General features: G+C 36.9%; 1 protein-coding gene across 1 annotated transcript; it reads right to left on the bottom strand.

Annotated features, from left to right (window-relative positions):
* Positions 1-1,245: 1,245 nt before the first annotated feature.
* Positions 1,246-13,365, bottom strand: RGS18 (regulator of G protein signaling 18). Its single transcript, XM_007420999.4, has 5 exons — positions 13,099-13,365; positions 8,600-8,698; positions 6,267-6,328; positions 3,403-3,569; positions 1,246-1,897 (listed from the first exon to the last, which is right to left on the bottom strand). The coding sequence occupies exons 1-5, from the start codon at positions 13,212-13,214 to the stop codon at positions 1,640-1,642; spliced, it is 702 nt and encodes a 233-aa protein (XP_007421061.1). The 5' UTR covers positions 13,215-13,365; the 3' UTR covers positions 1,246-1,639.
* Positions 13,366-14,013: the final 648 nt, after the last annotated feature.

Below are 14,013 nucleotides of genomic sequence, written 5' to 3'. Positions count from 1 at the left end.
GCCTTTGAATCCAACATACATTCTCCCATCACACATGCAGACATTTGGGTTATCTTTAGGGATATCCTTGGAAGGGGAACTTTGCATATCATAGGTTAGCATATTCCTTTATTCTTAATCAAAAGTTTCTCAAACAGTCCTTATTCTAAGAAACAATTGTCTAACTACTTACAATACTAGGTTGTAACTAGCTGGCCCTTGCCAACAGGTTTGAGCCCTTTTTAGTCCCCCCGCCCCCTTTTCTGAATTATTGGTCCTCTCTCACTCAATCCTGCAATTTTATATCTGTGTCCAAAAATATTTGTGCTTGTGGTGACACAGACAAGGGAAAACATCATACTTCCTTGTCTTCTTTATTTCTTTATTCCAGAATTCTAAGATTTAATCAAGCATCAACCCCACTGCATTCTACAGAATTTATCCTCTGTGTGTGTGTGTGTGTGCGCACACACATGCCTTCAAGTTAGTACTGACTTCTGGCAACTGCCTGGACAAGTGCCTGCAGTTTTCTTGGCAAGGTTTTTCAGAGGTGGTTTGCCACTGCCTCCTTCCTAGGAGTGAGAGTGACTGGCCGAAAGTCACCCAACTGGCTTTGTGCCTCAGGCAGGACTAGACCTTATGGTCTCCTGGGTTCTAGCCTGATGCCTTAACTACTACACCAAAGTGGCTCTTTTAGAGTTTGTCCTAGGCATATGTATTTAGACTTGTTCCTCAGTTTATTCTAGGTCACACTTAAAACCAAACCTGTGACTATTTGTTTACTCTTTCTAAATGGCTATTGAATATATCTGTTCCCTCTTTCACATTAGGAAGTATAATGTTGAGCATGGATATTTTCACACTTTACTATGTCTCAAAATGTGATATATCACTTCATAGAATATAAGGGAAGCAAACGGATAGCTCTAACATTTGATAAATAATGGTATTTGATGTTCTTAAAAAAATAATTAACACATTGTAAGAAACAGGAATTCCCTGCTTTAATGTTACATATCTTATTTGGATTTTGTAAATGATAAACAAATACACACACACACACATGTGTGTGTGTGTGTATATATATATATATATACACACACGTGTGTGTGTGTATTTGTCATGTACAAAATCCAAATAAGATATGTAACATTAAACAGGGAATTTATATATATATATATATATATATATATATATATATGTATATGTATATGTATATGTATATGTATATATATATGTATATATATATATAAAATCTGTGTGTGCCCATAACCATTATTGCTAAACGGTGCTATGATTTATTAGAGACTTGACCTTCATAGTATTAGATCTACTATATATGAGTTGCAAAACTCCAGATGATCACTAGATGGCAGTGAAGAGATCTAAAACTAACTCTTTGTTCCCCTCTAATAGTCATCCAAATTTTTGCAGCCCAGAAACTGTAGCCCTAATTTTATAGAAAGGAACTGAGAATAAAACATTGTTGCTATCCATGCAGTAAGTGAAACTGAAATCTTTGGATCTGATCATCTATGAATAAAATAATATAAAATAAAAACAATTATGTGAGTTCTATGACAACTACCGTCATCTAAACTATATGAGGCAATGATGCCCCTTCATTGGCATGAAGATGGAGTCAAAGGGAAATTAACTTTTACAGCCAGACAGCAAAATCTGGCTGGGCATCTTTGAAGTCATTGAAGGTAAAAGAACGTGATCTCCTTCTAAGAGCAGAACAGCCAAAAGGTCTGCCATGGACTAAGTCTAAGTAAAGGTTAGACTTTAGGAAGCGTGGATAACAGTCTTGTTCCATCAGGGCATAAATTTTGTTCTGTGCAGCATCAAACATATTGTGTGTTGGGTGAACCATATTCTGGCTTACAGAGACTTTGGTTTTAAAATCAAGGTTGACCTAGAAAACAGAAGAAAACACTTGGTGAAATAGATTATTGTTGGTGATTCTCAATCTTCCCCTGTAAGATATTGGCTTCTTATCCTATACATTCTCACTCAAGTATTGTGAAGAAATCTGCTATATCCAAATTTTATGAGAAGCTTGGTCAAGAGGTGTGATGGGGATATTTTCAGACTGATCCACATTGAAGTTTCAGAGTGAGAAACTGTAAACACCTGTCTATAACACCTTGACAAGCTGGGTCTTTTCCTGGGGCCACATGGCAGCTCTAAGATACTATAGACAAGTGCAACATCTGCACGCCTACGTACTCTGAAACACTTTCTGGAAATCAAATTTAAAGTGCTGAACATCCCTACAACAATCATATTCAACATGCATTTAAGCCGTGCATAGTAGATTTTCAGTGACAAGAAATGTGTGCTTTCAAGTTGTTCAAAATGTTTGTAAAAATTGAACAGATCACAATAAAGCATTAACAATGTTCAACGGTTATCTAGTCAGTATTTAGAGTGGATCTGTACCTCTCCAACCATACTAATCTCTAGTATTTATGAAAGATGAATAGGGTTAGCATTCTGTCAACCTTCACTGGGAGGAAAAAAAAGTTTTTTTCCATAAACTAGTTAATTAATTTGTTCAATTTATATGACCACCCACTTGACTGGAATGTTCTGATCAATTGTAGAAGTCATTATTGTCTCCTAGACATATTGTAACATGCTATGTAGGTGCTTTCCTTTCTTACATACATGACATAATGATAGACATTTGTTAGTTGGCTATAAATGAAATCTAAGCCAATACATTAAGTGTATGTGCATGTTTGTTTACCATAATGTTATTAAGATGCAATCTTCAACTCTTACCTTTTGAACAAATCCGTAATCAATCTTTTTTTATCTGCTTAAAGCATTACAGTTATTATTCCGAAGGCTGTGTTTAAATTGGTGATTTATTTTATTCATTTGTCTTATTATCCAAAATCTTGCCAACGTGATAGTAACAGTTTGTATGTACTAATAATTGCACCTGTAATTATTGCTTCAGAAGACTGGTGAAGAATAATTTTTATACAGTAGCAATAAATACAGGCAGATAAAGTTCTCAGCAAGTGAACATTTTCACTCTCTATTACAGTTCTACTTCTGGGATACTATTGTGGCATCATGTGCTATAATCTTGACCTGTTTTTAATGATGGACACAATCTGGATGACATTAAACAGTATGAAACACAATGCTATTGCAAACTTTCTCAGAAGTAAATTTCACTGTGTGCAGTGATTTTTGTTGAGAGCAAGTGCTGAGGTTTGTATGCCTAAAGATTTGGGGTGGGGTGGGGGTCACAAAAGTCAAGAGGGCATAAGTGAGGCATATTAAAAAAAAGAACAGGGTTTTGATCATTGCTGTCATGGCCAATATCTTGACATCCTCTTCCAGCAGACACATCGTTAAGGATTTAAAAGACCAATTGTGTTAAGAGAACTATTTTCACTATACCTCTTTTGGTGATTCTCTTTCAATGAATGTTTCATAAATTGTCTTTGCTTTGAGTAGAAGTTGAGAAGCATTTTTGCTTTTCTTATACTCTTCACATGCCATCCAAAACTCAATGTTCTCTTCACTAAACTCACTTCTTAGGAACTTGATGAATGCATCTAAGCCAGCTACAAAATAAACACTATGTAATCAAATGCACATCAAATAAAGCATAACAACATTTTCTCACTACCATTTTCAGATGTTTTTTAGTCAACTCTCTCCTTAAATTACACATTTTTGTTATATTTGTAAGGTCCGTCCTAGAACAATAACTGTGATTTGTATGGTAAAGGATAAGCAAAAGAAATGTCCCAAACTTTCTAGGTGGGGAGAGGTTCATTCTGAAAAGTAGAAAACAGCTTCCCAAAGAACTTAAGGAAAGTAATAGGTATGCCATATCCTTCCCAATGTGACCCTCATTTGGGCTAAGAATGAGCAGATCAGCCTATTTAGATCAATGTCAATTTCATATGGATTCATTTATATATTAATTCCATATGCATATTCATTTGCAATTTCAAAAACATCCAACATGAGTCATATTTAAATGCTTTAAATATGTATTTTCTAAATGTATTTTATTCAAACACAACTATTTTATATGCACCTTTGATATGTTGTTGAGCTTAGAATTGTATCACAATCTACAATGGATTCCAATCTTCACATTGACTATAGATTTGACTACATCTGGCTCAAGATAACATTTCAACCACAGGGTTTGGCTCTGCTTATTTTGGTGGATACTTTTGATTCCACTGGAGTCAGAAAACTGAAGAAAAGCTGAAATATCCCTGGTGCATTACTGGGCAGAACCCAGCTGTCAGTTCTTTAAATCATAATCATAATCATAATCATAATCATAATCATAATCATAATCATAATCATAATCATTTATGTATAGGTGCAAGTAGAATGTAATAAATTACCTTTGAGGACAGCATTAGGAAATTATACATATTCCTTCAAACCAGAAATTTATTTAGATCACTGAAGGATCTGTAAATATCAGAGCCTTCTCATTGCTACAATTTTAATATTCTACCTTCAAATGTCCTCGAAGGCAGACTTAGAATGGATCACTATGCAGAAAAAAAAAAAAAAGGCTGTTCAGGAGCCATTGAATCTTTGCCCATGCCTGCAACTTTGACAGAGATTTTAGAAACTTTCTAGTGGAATCCCTACTTAAAAAGCTTTTTAACCAGGAATTCTAATCTAGCTATTTTTTCTGTAGCCTACAGGTGAGATTATGTTATAGTCTTACATTATCTTATGCTGGTTAGTAACTGTAATAAAGATTTTGATTTGATTAGATCAGTTTACTTTGACATATAGACTGAGCTCCAGTATCCCTAGTTTTGGTTCTATGTTCCAGGTGTTTGTGGATACTGGAAAAAGTTACATTATAAATAAAATATGTCAGGTAAAAGGCTAAGGGATCACAATTTTCAATGCCATGGAAAGAATACTTATGGGGAGTGGGGAACCTATGCAGTTAGACTTTGCTCAAAGATGGCAATGACACAGAACTTGGCTACCTTTCTGAAGGCTTCCATAGGTTTGTCAGACAAAAGGAATAACATTTTCTTCTCATCTGACCTGATGGAGTTTACATATGGATCCTACCAATCCAAACATATGCACGTTGCAATGGGCACGAGTTGAATGTCAACTCAAAATTTGCTTGTATGCTGATTAAGTTATTTGCAGTGCTACTTTTCAAAGCTAGGTATCACCAGGTTGCTCAAAACTCACTCTGAGGCCCAGCAAGGAAGCCTTTAGGATAGTGCATACTGAACTATGCAGCAACAAAAAATCACTAGACATGGTAATGTATACCATTATAAAGATATTAAACAAGCACTGCAGAAATGTCCATATGTTGATGCACAATTACTGGTAATAATTGAAAGCTACAGCATCACTTTGCTTTTAAGCCTTGGAATTTTCTAGTGGAAATGGGAAAAGAGAAAGATTGGTCTGTTGACTGATGATGTCACAATCATCAGCCATTTTCATTGAGCGAATTTTTTCCTTAATGCAGCTTCAAAAATGGTGTGACTTTTTATCTATCTATCTATCTATCTATCTATCTATCTATCTATCTATCTATCTATCTATCTATCTATCTTTCAAATTTAGTCACCGCCCATCACTCAGAGATTTTTGTTTCTTTTTCAGTGCTATACTCAACTTTGGATGAAAAAGTCAAATAATTTTATGCTTGTAATATTGACATCCTAAATTGTAACTAATATTTACAATGATTTCTCTTTTTTCTCTTCTCTATTTCCAAGATTCTGAGTTATCTAAATAATAGAATGTCAATAATCTTCAATTAATATTGTTAAACAACATTGTATTGGAACAATACATTGTATCAAGAGTTATAACAACACAATAAAAAGAAAAACAAAACAAAACAAAAATAAAAGTATGATTTTTCAAAAGTTCATCTCCAGGTTAATAATCACAAGTTCCATTATATAATTGTTTATTGTGCATTACATAATTTATTTAAAATTAATCCTTAAGGGTACATAAAATATCCACTTTTTCCTTGAATAATTTTCTCCACTGCTGAAATTCTAATACTTCTTTTATGGTAGTGATAAAAATTCAGGGCCATTTTTCACAGCAATCCATCTGTTGTTGGAAGTCAGACTTAATAGACTTCTTCACTTTACACATGGTTAATTCTTCATAACAGAAGAAGAATAATGAAAAGATATTTTGCGTGAAAAAATTGAGCCTGGTTGTAAAACAAAAAGGACATTGCACTTTAATGAAGCATAACCCTAGTTGAAAACACTGATACCAACCTTTGTGAGAAATCAGCTGGTCAAAAGATTCAGCCCATTTTTTTACAGTTTCAGGAGACTCACTGCACAAGACAAAAACAGAGGCATCACATGTTGTATGTATGCCTGCAGCTTCTCCTAGCATACGTTAGCTCCTGTTAATTTCAGTTTGTCATATTTCTCAGGGTACTGAATTCGGCTATTTTACAAAAGGAGTCACTTTCTCTGGAGCCTTGGAAAACAGCTGATCCGATCTCACTGGTGTTTTTCCTATTGAATTATAAAAAGCATCAATTTCCCCAGTATGCAGTGGATTGAAAAGAAGTGTTGTTTCTTGAGTCATTTTGTTGTACGCTCTTAGTCTTTTCAAATGAAAGAAAGAAAGAAAGAAAGAAAGAAAGAAAGAAAGAAAGAAAGAAAGAAAGAAAGAAAGAAACAATTTTGTTCGTTGTATGCCCTTATTCTTTCCAAATACATACATACATACATACATACATACATACATACACACACCATTTTGTTTGTGGTATCAGTGATCTTTTGAAATGGTAGATGCATGAAACCTTGGGAATAAAAGAGAATTATTCACACTGAGATGTGGTTTCAAATGCTACCAAAGATGCTATGACCACAGGCTATTTTTAACATTACACAGGAAGCGCTATGGTATTCCGAAACAAAGAGGCAATAGCAATGGTGCCATGACATAAGCACACAAATTGTTTACAGCAAAATAATAACTTTTTTCCCAAATGTCATGCTATTTTTAAAGGAGTTATTTTAATTTAGAGGGTGAGAAAGAAGGGTTTTTTTTATTTTTTGTTTAAAGCCAACTATGTCAAACTGTCCATAGTGCTCACTGGTCTCTGATTTTGTAGCTCACAGAAAGGTACGTCAAAAAGTCTCAATCATTTTTCTACTAAAAAGTTTGGGAAGTAACTTTTTCAAGTATGTGCTGGGCTGCTTTCACAAGCAGCTGAGAAAGTCTGATTTAGGTAGATTATTATATATGGCAATTCAGAAAAGGATATAAGCAAAGTCAGGGCACAGCCCTTGAGAACTTGCAATATCAATTAGATGATGTGCAGAGGGAAACAAACAATGAGGGGATAAAGATGAAAGCAGGCAAGGTGACAAACTAGCACAGATGGAACAGAATGAAGACAAATCAGAGGTAGATTGGTGAGTTCTAAGAGGCCCAGGAAATATGGGATGCCAGTCCAGACATGGAACTGAAAGCCATCCATCCATCCATCCATCCATCCATCCATCCATCCATCCATCCATCCACTAATGTATGTGCTTAGATCAGTGCTTCCAACATCGACACCTTCCAGATGTGTGGACTTCAACTCTCAGAATTCTCAGCAGTGCACAATAAATGCTTAACTAAATTTAAGCAAGAATAGTTCCCATACGTACAACACATCATGCAGGATGGCAAATATAATCACTTACAGTTTGGCTTCTAAGGTGGTCTAAATGTCTACAAATAGTGCAAATTAGCAGATGTATAAAAAGGGGGAAGTCAGAAACCTAGTAGGATTTTTAAAATTTATTTTCTTTTTTCTTTTTCCTCTTTTTCTACTTTTTGATATTTTAATTCTTATTAAATTTGCTCCATTAATCTGTTTTTTTTTCCTTTCATTAATATGTATATACGCATATACGTATATATCTACATACATACGTACATACAGATACACATACACCAAATAACAATGCAATGGAGATTTTAATATTAAGCAATTAGCTTAAGACTGAAACCTTTATTATATAACATATTATGTGCATGTATCTGTGTTGGGCATCACACTAAGCTGCACAGTGGTGCAAAGAGGTTCAACATCTCTATTGAAAAGTGGTCAGGGAGTACTTTATTAGTACTGTGCTGAAACCTGTTCTCCACTTCCCCTCAAATGTTTCTGTTCTTTGGAAAAGATTTATTCTTTATATTTTTGCATTTGTTGCTTGCACATTCTTTTAGCATTTTGGGATAATATTTTTGAGCTTCCTTCATTATAGCAAAGTGAAACTAAGAGGAGTTGAACTCACCACCCACCCCATGCCAACCTGCTCTGGTGGAGCCATGTCATCCCCATGCCAGGAGGTCCCTCATGATGTTTTACTTGTGGATTTAGCTAAAAAAAAGGGGGGGGGGCTGCAGGGAAGATACACTGGGGGTTTAAGTCCACACATCTTAAAATTACTAAGGTTGAGAAATACTGATTTAGAGTGATAGCAAAAATCAAAACAGCTGGTAAGATAGGCATGCAAGAGATGTTCTGAATTAAATATGACTCCTTCTTTAGGACACTCTTTTTTAATATATTTTTTTTCAAAACAAGTCTCACCTTGATGCCTTTGCTAGTTTTTCAAATTTGTCAAAATTCATATTTGGGTGCAGTTCAGACTTATGCAAGAGACTTAGCCGGTTCCTCTTTTCGAGAGACCTACAAGAGAATCAAAGTTAGTGTGGGTTACTGTTGCCCTGCTCAAAGACTGCAAAAAGATTTTCAGACATTTCCCTTTTGCCAGCTGAGAGTGGTTCTGCAAAACTCATTGCTTCCCTTTCACATATGATTCCATAAATGTTGATGTTATTTCTCCCCTGCTTGCTAGAGAGAATAATGGATTTCTCACTTACACCTCTGAATATATTTACATACAGAATCATCTGCAAAGGGTAAATGGACATCTTTTCATGTTGATACTCTTTCACATTTAGTTTGGTGACAAGAGCAGTAGGGACATGGGGGAGGGGGGAGGAATAGGCTTAATCTTTGTGAAGGTAGGCTGAGATCATGAGCTTCTGATACTGTGCTGTTTAAAATCAGATAACAAAAGAGGAAAATTAGCAGTTGAAACTACTAAAAGGAAACACATTTCACTATGGAGTCAACCAAACCTGAATGTAATATCTGGCATATCACTGCCAGAGAAAGTACCGCCTTCTTTGATAACATTGAATGATGCAAAGTGGGTGATGATGTGGTGTAATGATGGATCTCTTTTCCTTGTTCTGATTCCTTGGTTGCCATATCATGTGTTTTGTACAATTAGATGTTATCACCTTGAAAGGCAAGAACAAAGGACTGGAGCTTTCAACCAAGACTACCCACCTACTAAAACTGGAATTAGGACGTTTGTCCTTGTACCACTTTCTTGGGGGGTGCCTTCAATTCCGTGTTAACTCCTGGTTAAGTCCTGCCTGGACTAGCCCCTGCACTTTTCTTGGCAAGATTTTAGAAGTGTTTTGCCATTGCCTGCTTCCTAGGACTGAGAGAGAGCGATCCGCCCAAGGTCACCCAGCTGGCTTTGTGCCAAGGTGGGAGTAGAACTCACAGTCTCCCAATTTCTAGTCTGGTGCCTTAAGCACTACACTACACTACACCACTACACTAAACTGGTTCTCTTGTACCACATTAGCAAGCACCTATTGTGGTAACTATAATGAGTATAGAGAAAAAGGATTAATGTATGCATGGGTGCATATACTTTTTTTAATGGAGGCACCATTTGGCATCTGAGTGGCATTCTGGACCTACAAAATGGAACTACAAAAAAACGAAACCTAAGTTAATATGATGACTCTCCATGCATTTTGTAATTTCACCCTTCTTTTATATTATAAATGGCAAAGCTTTCTGGCGACCACAGCCAAGGTTTTAGAGGGCTGAATGCAGATCGTGTAGTACAACCCAGTGCTGTCCAAATAATCATGCTGCTTGAGGAGTTGAGGCATTGTAGTCCAAAGCTTCTAGATGGCATCAAGTTTCATTTGTTTATTTATTTAACAAATTTATATGGCCACCCATCTAAGTAATGGAACTGAATAGTGAACAGTGGATAAAAATGCAATGTACATTCAAATTCAATTTGTCAAGGCCCCTGTAAAAATCTGCTTGCCCACATAGCACACATGCTGGGTTCTACTAACAACCCAGTCCCAATGCCTGGGGGAAAAAAATCAGGTCTTCATGGCTTTCTTGAAGGCTGGCAGGTCAGGCCTATCTTAATCTCTGGGGGGAGACTGTTCCATAACATGGAACATGGAGATGGCCTTGATGGAGATATTCAGAAGCTGTTAGAAAAATTAAAAGGACAGAGGCTTTCCCTGCGTATTAGAAGAGACTCAGGCTAGCTCCTCCCTGAATCCCTAGGATATAAGAGAGAGGAAAAACATAATCAGACTTGCAAGACTGTGTTCATAGAGCATATTTCAATAAAGCTTAGTTCTTGTCTTTTTGTGGAGTTTGTTTCCTGATGTGGACAACCTCAAAAGGCTGACAATAAGGCAGGCACCATGACAGAGAAAGCATGCTTCTTATGTTCCACCAGGTGACATTGTTCACCCAGGGGACCCAGAGTGTGACCACCCTGCCAGATCTGGATAGACCACCACGGATAGGCGATCCTGCAAGCAATTGGGAAGACAAGCATGATACAATTAGCTTTATGTACATAATACCCACCTGACAATTTACAAACTAAAAAAACAAAACAAAAACCCAACAATTAAGAACTTGGAACTGAAATTGGAAGTCTCCAACCAATATTCATTATTTACACATTTATATCACAGTCTAGCATAGCCATGTAGCTAAGATAGACAAACATGTTTTCTATCAAGGCATTGATATATTTTTAGTTCAAGTCTTATTGCTAAACTCAGAACACCTTTTGAAATCTGATTTCAAACAAGGCTGACATTGGTCTGCTGTATTTGAATTTGCATGTATGGATTTGCTGAGCTCATTCAAATCAACCTATGTATAAACAAGAAGCCATTTCCTCATTTTCCAGTATTAAAGCTCTGAGTGTTGCTGCTTATGTAACCAAAATACCCCAGCCATCAGCTGCACACAGTACGGAAATATTAGCAGGCTTTCAGGAAACCCAAAGTTTGCAAACCCAAAGTTCGCAAGAGCACAAATACTTGGAGGAGAAAGAAATGACTAAAAGAGAATGAGCATGATGATGCCATGAGGCCTGAATATGCACCCCGGACATGGAATATTGAAAATTACTGGAATCGTGAACAGGGGATATTGGCATAGCAAATCCTCTTCTGTTGGATTTGCATAGCAATTATGTTGCAGGTTCCATTTGCCACTCTATGCTGACATTCTAGAATCTGTAAGGATGATTCCGTGCATCGAGTTGGCATATCCTTTTAATGCAGGCAGCCGCACACAAGGAAACCTTGGAGACACCTGGAGCTATTCTAAGGCACTGCTGCAAATGTCGGCTTATATCTCTTTGATGGGACCCGAGACTGTAACACCAAGCCAAGAGGTGCAGTTCTTGGCTGCGAAGTTTAGAAACATTCTGCTATCAGTGTTAATAGAGTGAGAAAGGGAGCAAAGTTTTACAACCGCTGGACCCCATCCATCACTACAGTTTGCAAGGGAGGTAGAGGGCAACATGATACAATATAGAAGAACAGCAAGCAATTGTGAATTGAGTTTGGGCGCCTGGAATAAACAACGATGTGCTCAGTTGCCATGCAGTATTTCAAAGCAGCGCTTAACAAAAAGAAAATCAAACAGTATCGGAGCAAGATCAAGATAAAAAAATTAAATTAAATTAAATTAAATTAAATTAAAATAAAATAAAATATCTCTTAATTGTGTTTCAAAGAACTGGCCCTTGCATAGGCAGAAGTGATATTTTCCCAGTGCTGTTGGCAGTCAGAAAGGAGATTAGTGTCCTGAGGCAGGATTCTTTAGCAAATTGCCACGACTACAGTTGGACTTCATAAGGACAGGGAATGTTCTTCTGCTTAAAGGACACATTGATGTGAGTTGATACCTATTTCCTCTGACTCTTGCCAGTGTGAACTTCAATATTTTTATTTTGGGAGAGAGAAGGCTTTGGAAATCTGCCTCCCCTTGGCCATAGGTGCATGGACAGGTACTTAGTCATGCTTACCCTTGATGCTGGATCTTACAATAGCTATGTAGACAGATCCTTGGTTCTGATCTTGAATTAGCTAACCTACTTTCATTTTAACCAATAGGAGGAACACATATCTCCATATACTGAATTCTGATTGCAGTAACTTGGAACCATTTCAACTGTCACTGCATTCTTTTACTTTGCTTTTGGGCCACAGAGGTATACTGGCATCTTTACAGCACAACTACTGAGACAAGTAACTTAATTGCTTGGGTGTGCTCTATTGCTATGTGTACTTTTTTCTTTCGTATTTCTGTTTAAAGATGTTGTACTCTGTCAGAGTCATGTTGTTTGAGTTGGGAGGCCATATACATGTTCTAAATAAATAAAATTAAGATTTCAACAGAATCTTAGTATGCTTTCCTGTGGATTGACAAAAACAAACAAACAAACAAACAAAAACCCTACCCCAAAATATATATTTGTAAAGGTTTTCAGCTCATGCTATGCCTTTGACCAAATGTGCATCAGTTTCTGCATTTGTCAACAAGAAATAGTCGTTTTTACTACCGCAAACCCATCACTACACCTTTTAGCTTTTTGGGGGGTGGGGAATGGGGGTGGGGAATGGGGAAATGATTGAATCAAGCTTGTGCTGAAGAAAGGAGAACACTATCTTCCCTGCAGCTGCAAAAGCTATAGGAATGTAAATCAGTGCGGGCTCTGAGGAATATTTTCCCTCCCTGATTCTTGTCCATTACTTTCATTACTTGTCAGTGCTCACCTGCCAGAGCTCTGGCCTCCTCTCTCTCTTTCAAAGCTCTAGCCTGCATGCTATCCCTGCCCTGAGCAGTGGAATGCAGTCTCAACTCAGGTATCTTGTCGTTTTTCACACTGAGCAAGAAAGTCACAAAATAATGAACATTCAAAACCAAACCCTTCAGTCTCTTACCTGCTTCCTGTATCTGGCTTTGCCCCCTCTTTATTCAGGGATTTCATGATTTTACAGAGCGATTTCACTCTTGATGCAGAATTTAGCTGAGAGGATAAAACCAGCGGGTTCTCCATTTTGCTTGTAAGCACTCTGTCAGATTAGATCTCCCTCTGCTCTTTCTTTAGTTGCACGTTAATAAATCCTCAAAGACTGGATTGCTCTTTGTTGTGTTGCACTTAAGTCTGAATCTTGATTTGGCGTGGGTTATTACGTTTGTGGGATATTCCCCCGCTACAGTCCAACTGCTGTGACAAGCACACGTGACCTTTTAGAGAAGTTTGTTTTTTTTTTCACCCAGAAGTCATTTCTTCAAAAGAGAGATTAGAAATAGGCCCATGTTTTGCAAGTCAGAAAGATAAGCATAGGTCTTCCTACAACTTGTGGTTGTAGCTTGTGGTTAGCATAAATGAATGTGATGTTTGGTTAAAGAAGATGACATTTAGCACAATATACACTGAGAACTAAACAAAAGCAGCCACACAGAACAGCAGGAGAGAAAACTGATATAATTTCCTCTTATTTCAGTTTTCTTTTATAGAGCTTAGAATAGCTTAAATGGTTATTAGTGGTTCTTCAGTCAGGCACTGATGAGGACGCATATTAGCTTCAGCAGGGCTAAGTTTTGGGTGCCCTTTGACCATTTCATATATTTCATGCATATCCAGATATTCTCCTAAGAACTCAAGGCCTTATGAATGGGTTAATGTTCTCTTCATCATATGAGAATCCTGTGGTTAGACTGAGTGGCAGAACACAATTGACCCTTGGATGGTGAATTTTTGTCTTTGACCCACAGTTTTCCAGTCAAAGTCTGGCTTTTATGGATATTCCCTTCAATAACATATTCTATCCACCTATTATTACTTACAACCA

Source organism: Python bivittatus, unplaced genomic scaffold, assembly GCF_059951505.1.
Source record: "Python bivittatus isolate LINGU-HERP-01145 unplaced genomic scaffold, Pbiv_v1 ctg000700_np1212, whole genome shotgun sequence".
Classification (NCBI taxonomy): Eukaryota; Metazoa; Chordata; class Lepidosauria; order Squamata; family Pythonidae; genus Python; species Python bivittatus.
The sequence above is the reverse complement of the archived record's forward strand: the minus strand, read 5'-3'. Positions and strand labels throughout refer to the sequence as shown.